General features: G+C 33.2%; 1 protein-coding gene across 4 annotated transcripts; it reads left to right on the top strand.

Moving 5' to 3' along the window:
- The first annotated feature begins 5,751 nt into the window (after window positions 1-5,751).
- On the top strand, window positions 5,752-9,860 carry LOC109192469 (transcription factor bHLH68-like). Of its 4 annotated transcripts, none has more exons than XM_019343122.1 (7): window positions 5,752-6,259; window positions 6,345-6,693; window positions 7,009-7,083; window positions 7,191-7,262; window positions 7,746-7,811; window positions 8,481-8,555; window positions 9,497-9,860. In XM_019343122.1, the coding sequence occupies exons 1-7, from the start codon at window positions 6,072-6,074 to the stop codon at window positions 9,641-9,643; spliced, it is 972 nt and encodes a 323-aa protein (XP_019198667.1). In that variant the 5' UTR covers window positions 5,752-6,071; the 3' UTR covers window positions 9,644-9,860. The 4 variants fall into 4 exon arrangements, with proteins under 4 accessions (XP_019198667.1, XP_019198670.1, XP_019198668.1 ...); XM_019343125.1 differs by having other exon boundaries at window positions 7,197-7,262; XM_019343123.1 differs by having other exon boundaries at window positions 5,754-6,259; window positions 8,484-8,555.
- The last annotated feature ends 61 nt before the right edge of the window (window positions 9,861-9,921 follow it).

Raw genomic sequence — 9,921 nt, forward strand, 5'->3', positions numbered from 1 at the left:
TTATAATCAGAAGCAATATATGAGCACTCACAATTAATCCTGCTATATCATAATCAAGATTCTTTTATAAAGGATGATGAAAGGGATTGAAGCAAAGCATTTAACAAAAAAAAAAAAAAAAAAAAAAGCGTTGAAGTTGCGTAGAGATTGAAAATTTGAAATTACTAGCATCTACATCACAATCAACATTCTTTTTCAAAGCATCCTTTCCTCATAATTATATTAAACCATTTCAACATATATTTTTGCAACTTTACAATGTCCTGTTCAACGTAGCTTTCGTTTCTTTAGACGATGTCATTCATCTTTTTTTCAGCTTTTCCTTGATGTTTATGTTTTACTCATAACTTACCTTACAATTTATCAATGTCCCGTGTTTTTTGAGTAAAAAGAATCCGAGTCTTCTCATGTAAAAATATCAAGTTTAACACTTGTGAATGAGTGTCAAACGTTAAGAGATCGAGCTCTCCAAATGAAAATTTGTAAGTGGTCGACTTTGAATTAATTTTTTTGATCAGTGGACTTTGAATTAGTTAAAATTATGGCCCTGTTTGGTAAAATAGTTAGCTTATCAGTTAATTTTGACTTGTTTGACCACTATTAGCTGTTTGACTTGGTTAAACAACCAATATAAGTGATTAATTAGCTTTTTGTAACAGCTTATTGCTCCAAAACACTAAAATTCAAACGATAAACTTTTTGAGAAAGTTTTGTTTTTTGTTTTTTGTTTTTTTTTTGTATGTATGTAATCAGCTAACAACTAATTTATTTATCAAATATATTTTTACAATCAACTAATATTATCAATTAGTCAAATTCACTAATCCAATTAACTATCAGCTAACAATTATTTACCAAATGCTCTATATATATCGAATAATTATTGAATACAGAAAATTTTGAGGCACTATTTTGGTCTAAAGACTTGATCTGGTCCTCAACGTTTTTGTTTGGAGCGTGAGGAGGAAATGTGTAATCCTATCTTTATGCCAAAAGACAAGTCATTAGTAGCTTTCCAAGTGGGTTAGACTATGATGGCCATATTTGATACTCCTTTTGTTGTCAAAAGTAATGCCCTTTGTAAATTAATTACTTATCAGCTTAACTATAAACCATCAATTTGTCAGTTGATATTGTTAATACTGAGATATATGTTTTTGGGTTTCCTTTCCTTTTTTTTTTTTTTTTTTTTTTCCATGAATATACAAGAATTTTAAATTTTTGTATGGAAATTGATATTCAGAATTATTTTTTATATAAAATATTATTTGTAGCCGCTTAATTATGAGTAGATTTAGTTCTTAAATTCTTGGTGGAGTAACGATCAAATTTGGTTCTTAAATTTTTCTAATAAAACTCTAATGACATGTTTGGTTCGCAAAATAGTCGTAGAATGGAATAGTATTCCCAGTAATAGGTCTATTCCTTTGTTTGGTAAAAACATCTACTCCTAGGAATATTTGTTCCTGGGAATGACCGGGAATAGAGATTCCTGGCCCCTGTATTAGGCCATTTCTAAGTTCTCAGGAATAGCCTAAAGTTGCTATTTGTTATTTTACCCCCAATTAAATTTATTTCCTATTTTACCACCACCAACACTATCACCATCACCACTATTGTCGCCGTCACCACCACCACCACCACATATTTTTATAGGGTATTTATGTCTTTTAAAACATATTTCATTTATATTCCTTAAAATGCCCCCTCCCCCCCCCCCCCCCCAACATTTGCATCACTTATGAGTATTTTAATTTGTTAAAAAAAATTATATTATTCTTCTTTTGAATATTATTAGATGTTCTTCAAATGTTAGTACTCCATTGAACCAAAAAATAGCATACAATTCATGCTTTATTCCTTGCTCATTTCATTCCTCCATGTATTCCTTCAAAATTTATTTCGTGAAGGTGTCATTTTTTTTTTTTTTGTATTAATATTTGTATCTATGGGATAATTGAAGCATGTGCTCCATCTCAACTAAAAGCCTAAGCTAATAGTTGACTATATGCTCACACGCCCCCTCACGTGTGCGGTGGGTTCCAAGCAACACGTGGACCGGTAAACCGTAGTCGCTTTCGAGTGGCGCTAAGATTTGAACCCATGACCTTTGGTCTGACTTTGATACTAAATTGAAGCATGTGCTCCATCTCAACTAAAAGCCTAAGCTAATAGTTGGATTGCACATTGATGGCTATATGCTCACAGGGATCAAGTTTATTATTCCACTTTGGATACATTATCAACATTGATTATATTATATTGACATATTTACTTTTAATGCTCGACTATGATTTGTTCTGTTCTTAATTTTAAAAAAAAAACATTTAATTACTTTTATTTCAAAAATACATCTTTTAAAAATTAAAACATTCAATCTAGTATGGAAGAGTTGGTAAGTGTAGCACTAACACTAATGAAATTAATTAACCCGGGAGTCCGTGTTAATTAACCCAATTAATAAATAGACATTTCCATGGAGAAAATATGAATGATAAAAGGATTGCAGGGAATCAATAAATAAGAAATAAATATGCAGGGCACAAGATATTTAACGTGGAAACCAATACGGTGAAAACTACGAGCTTTTTTGGGCTAAGTCAAGCCGTAATTCACTAAGTTGAAGGTGTAGTACATGTACATAGGTAAGGCCATGACCATGAAATATATGGAAGAAGAAAGAATATGTAAGATTGGAGATATGTTCTAATAGGCGTGATCCTGATTAAATTAGGATTAGTCTCAATATAATGAGAATATTAGATGCTGCAAATAATAATAATAATAATAATAATAATAATAATAATAATAATAATAATAATAATAAAACATTCCACTTTTTAAAAGTACTTCTTAAAAAAATTAGATCAATTACCTCTTAGTTATGTGGTATCCTCCTTAACCAACTTGGTGGGCAAAAATGGGGATCAATTATTTGTTGTTTGAGGTGCAAAAGTAGAGAAAAGACAAAAATAAATAAATAAATAAATAAATAACTGAAAAAAAATAAAGGAATTAAAAAACTCCTAAAATTAAATGTCGTAATAGTAATTAAGGGGCGGCTTCTAGTTTCTGTAAGCTAAGCAAAATGCGGTGCTACTTCCACTATACTAATTAAAAATCATTCCAAATATCCAATAATACATCAATTTGGCAAAACGTCATTGCACCTTGTTGCTATCCTTTTTGAATATGCTTCCTTTTAAAAGGATAATTATATTATTGGAGAAAATTTATGGTGTCAATCAGTATCTATCATTGTTTTTTGTATTTGATTAATTTTTAAAAGATTTTTGTATTTACGTTTAGTTATACTTGGTGCAATCAATATTGATAGTGATTGATGCATTTAAATTTTTTTATAGAGAAAATGACATTTTTCTCCATAAATTATAAACTTATAGTACTTTTTTTCCTGAGTTATTCATGTATTCATATTTTTTCCCTTTGATGTTAAATGAACATTTTTGCCCTTATAATGAGGCTAAAGTGTCATCTTGCACCCTGAACTATATTGGATTGTTCATGCTGCACCTTGAACTTTTATAAGGTATATTTAGATCTATGTACTATTAATTTATATTTTTTTTTCATCTAGCATTATATTTTTTGCAGATTTTCCGATTACCAGGATGACATGACACCGATAATATGCTGATGTGGAACTTCTTTCATGTTTTAGTGGGCCCTAAATCCATAAATTAATCCACGTAGCTTATCCTTGCACCACTCTTCTCTGTTCTTTCTCGCACAAGTTTTCAATAATACTACAAAACCACCGGAAAACAGCAACAATGATGCCGGCCAGCTCTTGTCACCGAGGAAGTCGAGGTTGAGAAGAAGCTGCAGGATGATGCGCCAGTGGTGGAACAATTGAAGGATTGCACTACAATGGTTCCTAGACATGTCTAGAGCACCTTTGCGATGCAATCGTATCTAGTGTGGTGCAATCATGTAGTAAGTGCAGTGTAATTTTTCAGTATTTCGCAGGTTCGCACATTAAGATTAGTTCAAACATGATTATATATAGAGTAAGGTTCAAGTGCGGCGATGTCCTTAGGTGCGGCGGTGCAGCGTCACCAATAGTTCAACAAATATACACTATCAGCGTTAGGAAAATGCACCACAAAAACACACACAAATTAGGTACACATCACCAAAAACACACCATTAGGTGTGAGTAAAAACATCATACAGTGTTCGGAAATACACTATTGGGGTGTGGTGAGTTATATGGTGTATTTTTTTGGATATGTTTTTTTTTTTTTTTTTTTTTTTTTTTTTTTTTTTTTTTTTTTTTGCATTTCATTATGGTGTGTTTCCCTTACACTATCGGCACGTTTGGTTCACAGAATGAATTTTGAGGTAATAGGAATGCTATTCCATAAGGAATGGAATAAACAAGGAATAGAATATGAATTGTATTCTATTGTTTGGTTCGCGGAAGGAATAGAATTTAGGAATTATATTACAGTGTTTGGTTGATTTAAGGAATAGAAATGAAATATGTTTTAAAAGACATAAATACCCTTATAAAAATATGTGATGGTGGTGGCGGCGGTGCTAGTGGTGGTGTTGGGGGTGGCGGTGGTGGTGGCAACGGTTGTGGCGGTGGCGGTGGTGTTGGCGGCGGTGGTGATGGCGGTGGTGGTGGGGATGGTGGTGGCGGTGCTAGGGTGGTAGTGCTGGTGGTGGTGGCGGCGGTGGTAGTGCTGGTAGTGGTGGCGGCGACGACTGTAGTGATAGTGGCAGTGGTGAAATATGAAATAAATTTAATTGGGGGGTAAAATAGAAAATAGAAACTTTAGGCGTTCTCAGGAATAGCCTAATACCAGGAAGCTCCTAGGAATCTCTATTCCCCTTGCAAGGGGAATAGGTCATTCCCAGGAACATTGTTCCTGGGAATAGAAGTGGTTACCAGACAGTGGAATAAGCCTGGGAATGCTATATCATTCTATGCCTGTTCCGTGAACCAAACAGCCCATATTGGTGCATGTTGTTAACACTATTGGTGTATTCTAAAATTCCACCGCACCACCGCACTAAGGACATCGCCGTATTTGAACTTTTTCCATTATATATATATATATATATATATATATATATATATATATATATATATATATATATATAAAAGAAATGGATAGTTAAGAGTATAAGACTGTTTATGATGTAATCATATGTGCTAACCCTAAGCTAGCTATCTCGATCTATCGTGGTGGCCGGCCGGTCGTCGAGCAATGAAATGACATTCTCTGGCGAGTCACCGGCCACCCCAAATCAAGGAAGCAAAACTCCACGAGCCCTTGTTTCTCTGGCCTGCCCTCAAAACACTCCCACTCCCCACCACTTTTTTCTGCCCCCACATCTTAAAAAAGCAAATTAAAGCATCAATAAAAATGACACAAAACAATTTTTATATACATTAATTAAATAAAATAATAAAAGATGGGAAAGAAGAAAATAAAAGGAAAAATGCTTTTGGTAAAAAAAAAAAAAAAAAAGAAATATTTGAATTTAAATCATTGAAATTGACAATAATTACTTTTTTTTTTTCAATACTTAATCACCTCAGTTTCGTTGATTAATCCTAAACTCACAAACCTCACCCTTAGAGTCACAACAGAAGTAGTTCACGAGTAGCGTAAACAGCTCACCAGTCATACCCTAGTCTTCTGACAAACCACTAAACTAAGCCCCGGGAGCAATATTAATTACTCTGTTGATTCCAAATAATATATGTATCTATATATCTATCTGTCTCTCTCTCTCAAAACTGGAAAAAGCTTCTTTACCAGCCCCACTACTTGCAAATATTATTACTGTGTGTAGTAGTGCCACTTCGGTGAGAAGGACATATAATGGTGGTTTCTTGAAACCTCTGATCTTCTGTCAACAACCAAATTAAACGCTCTCTTGAAAGCTTCACCAGAGGCTATAGTTTTTGCAGCCACAAAGATAAAAAGCAGCACAAAAAAGAGAAGGGGGAAAAAGGGTTTTGTTTTGTTTCTTTTACATATTGGAAGGAAGAAGCCTAGCCTGAGATATGGTGGTAGGTAGCTAGGAATGACATGATGGGTGGAAACCCTACTGACTGGTGGAGCATGATGATGATGATGGATGGAACAACCGCCATGCATTCACAATCTTCCTCTTCTTCTTCTTCCTCTCCTACCCAGAACTTGTATGGATCTTCTTCCAATTCTTTGCCAGATAATTCCACCCAAGATTTCCCTCGCTCCTGGAGCCAACTCCTCCTGTAAATCCCTCTTTCTGCTATATATAACTTCTTTCTAGTTTAATTAATTTGTTTAATTTTCTGGGTTATGATGATTAATTTGCAGCGGTGGATTGGGTGGTGAAAGTGAAAAGTTTGGCATGATGAACAGTCCTAATCCCCTTGAAGAACACAAGAAGATGGAGAACTGGGAAGATTTGCAGACTCTACAGAACAACAATAACCCATCGTCTTCTTCTTCTTCCTTATTAAGGCCCCCTTTTGCAGCAGATATAAAGCAAGAGTTTCCCCTGCAGATTAACCTAGGACGACAACATCATCAAGAAGTAGTAGACATGGCGGCGGCTTCTAGTTTGAGTCACAGCGTTAACAACAACGTTTTCAACTTCCCCAGCAGTACTAAGGTGGGAGGAGACTCCTGCACCAAGAATCAGAATCATTATTATTCATCTGAGGTAAGCGCCCAATCAAGAGAGAAAGTAGCCAAAAAAGACAAAGTTGAAAATTTTTTAGACCTCCTTTTTAGCTAATGCCAAAACCAAAAAAAAAAAAAAAAAGAAAAGATTATTCACTATATATTCCTACATCAACAGACAGGAAAAGATGTGTTTTTGACAAAGCTAAGGTCAAACCATTCATGATTGATTAACATAACTGTTAATATATACGGTTTTAATTCATTAATTATGCCTTAATTATATTTTAGGGCTTTACATAATTTCCTATATGCATGGCTGTGTTGATATATATGGTTTTTGTGTACATGGAAGTGTAATAGCACAAGCAGTGGTGGACCATCTAAGAAGCCTAGGGTTCATCACTCTTCTTCCCAGCCTTCTCTAAAGGTATACTATTCATACATACTAGCTTAATTAGTAGTATATGTAATAGTATATATGATGATGTAAAAAACATTAATATTAGGCTAAATAATTAATTTACCTGTTTGAAGCTACAGGTAAGAAAAGAGAAGCTAGGTGATAGAATTACAGCTCTTCACCAAATTGTTTCCCCTTTTGGAAAGGTAAATAAAATTCACCCTTAGGGTATATAGCTTTGCTTCCTCCTCCCACTTTTTCTTTTTCCCCGAAATCAGTATTGTTGAACATATAATATCATCTCACTAACAACTTAAACTTTTAGTTAATTTGAATAAAACGTTACATCTTTTAATTTGATATTAGATGAATTTGAATTTCTGCGTTAATTATCAATTAATTAATTATTTTTGCTAAGAAGAATATGTAAGTTTGTATGTATGTATATAGAGTTTGTGATGAAATCCATAAAGTGCAGTGCTGCAAGTGATCTGATGAAAATTCTCTTGTTGCTTTTATATAAATATTCCAAACCCCCATGAAGCCTTGTCTTTTGAGAGGGGCTTTAAACATGAAAGAAAGAAAGAAAGAAAGAGAGAAGCACTTTAGGTAATTAGTGTATGACTTTGAGGAGGGAATTCAGTTTATTTTTGTTGTGGCATGGCATGTTTGATGTTTCTCTTTTGCAGACTGACACTGCCTCCGTCTTGTCAGAAGCCATTGGCTACATCAGATTCCTTCACTCTCAAATTCAGGTCTCTTTCTCTTCCCATCTCTCTCTCTATATATATACTTTTCTTTTAGGTCACCGTAGTTCTTACTTGAAAGTGTGTACCGAGTAAAATCTTGCATGGTAACCCTAGTCGATAAATTTAAAGATAAACTAGACTAGGTTATTCATAATGACTGGCTTAGGTCGCTCTTGCTGAGAGTCGAGCTTATAAACTTGCATTGTTAGGCTGCGGCTCAGAGAGTCGAGTTCAGTATCCTGTCATCGGACTATAGTGCTGACTGCTACGCAAGTATAAAGAAATAAAGTTGTGTGACGTACATAGTGGTAAACGCTTAATTAATTTTATAATTGGTATCAGAGTCAGGGTTTAATTTCCTACTAGCTACAACTTTTGGCACGTAAGCGTTTGATCCTACAAATTAAACCTCGTGGACTTGTGGTTACCAAGTCAACTATTTGACCAACTTGAGTGATGTTGTCCCTCTCCATATATGCTTTGCTTTGCTCACTTTTTAGCATTTATATTTTTTTGTATCGGATACGATCATGTATAGTATATTTAGTTATACTAAGTACAATAAATGTGTTTAATAGTACCGTGACACAATAATAAGATATCGATATTGATCCACACTCTAAAAATTTCCGATATATACACACAAAGTCTAATGGAAAAAAATGGTTAATTTAGCAGGCATTAAGCACCCCATACATGGGCAATAATCCATCAGGAAGCATGGCTCGTCACAGTCATCACCAACAATCAGTAAGTAATTTACTTTGTTTCAATTGGCGAGTGTATTTTATATTGGATGAAATTATATCTATTGCTTTCTAATGAAACAAACAATATAACATTTTATGAGGTATATGACATTGTTACATATATATACAGTACGTACAATAAAGTACATTAAAGTGGTTAGTATTATTTAATCATCAAGCTAAGCTAGTATGCTTTATTGGATCCCTCACCTCCCTATAAATTAAAGATTTATAAAAGCATAAGGAATCGCTGTACGTGTCAGTATGTGTGTGTGTATTTTTTATTATTATTTTTTATTTTTAAAAGTTGTCCTTAGAACGAATAAATCATCATCTCAATCTATTCATTAATAATAATAATAATAATAATAATAATAATAATAATAATAATATACACTGTGGATTATAATGACTCTGGTTGATAAAATAATTAATATATCATTCAATTTTGATTTATTTGACGACTATTAGCTGTTTGACTTAGTTAAACAATCCATATGAGTGTTTGATTAATTAGTTTTTTGTAATAACTTATTGTTTCAAAATGCTAAAATTCAAAAAGTTGTTCAAAGTAATTTTTTCCATCAGTTTTTTGATAAAATCATTTTGCTTGTAATCAGCTATCAGCTAATTTACCAATCACTTTCTACAATCAGCTAATGCTATCAACTAGTCAAACTCACACATCAATCAACTAATAGCTATTTACCAAACACCTCCAATATTTTACTTAACAATGTTATATTTTAAAAATAAAAAATGACTAGATATATTTATAAGTTTTTAAAAATTATGTGAATGATTAAACTCTATTATCATTTCAAATGAATGGTTACAAGATATTACCTAGTAATTTAAAAAAAAAAAAAAACATGTACTATTTTGTATTTTATAAATACAAAATTTTTACTTACAACATTGTTGCATTTTGGTTAATTATAGAATAATCCATGGCTAAGTGGAGGTGGCAATAAGGATTTAAGGAGTAAAGGGTTATGCTTGGTGCCTGTTTCTTGCATTCAACATGTCGGAAGCGACGAGGGTGGAGCCGCCGGTTACTGGGCTCCGGCTCACGGCGGAGCTTTTTGAGAACAAATTAATTAAATAATTAAACTTATCTTCTAGAGTCGATTATATCGGGGTTTAATTATTATATTATATATGCGATAGATATTTAATTTCTTAAATGAGTATTTTTCATTGTGAAATTATATCGGATCGATCAATTCAGAAACAGTAAGTATAGAAATAGATGTGACAAATTAAAGGCAAAAGTATATTTGCATCAATATAATAGCGTTGTTGACAAGATGTGTTGCAATCACCATACTTTGAATGCAAATCAGCACAAAGTACAATGAAATCAA

The sequence above is a fragment of the Ipomoea nil genome, unplaced genomic scaffold (genome assembly GCF_001879475.1).
Source record: "Ipomoea nil cultivar Tokyo-kokei standard unplaced genomic scaffold, Asagao_1.1 scaffold1770, whole genome shotgun sequence".
In the NCBI taxonomy this organism is placed as follows: Eukaryota; Viridiplantae; Streptophyta; class Magnoliopsida; order Solanales; family Convolvulaceae; genus Ipomoea; species Ipomoea nil.

Excerpts from the sequence above, each read along its gene's own strand:
- LOC109192469 (XM_019343122.1), top strand. The coding sequence starts at position 6,072 with ATGATGGGTGGAAACCCTACTGACTGGTGGAGCATGATGATGATGATG. Across the intron at positions 7,812-8,480 it reads TCCTTCACTCTCAAATTCAG|CAGGCATTAAGCACCCCATA; the intron begins GTCTCTTTCTCT and ends TGGTTAATTTAG. Across the intron at positions 8,556-9,496 it reads ACAGTCATCACCAACAATCA|AATAATCCATGGCTAAGTGG; the intron begins GTAAGTAATTTA and ends GGTTAATTATAG.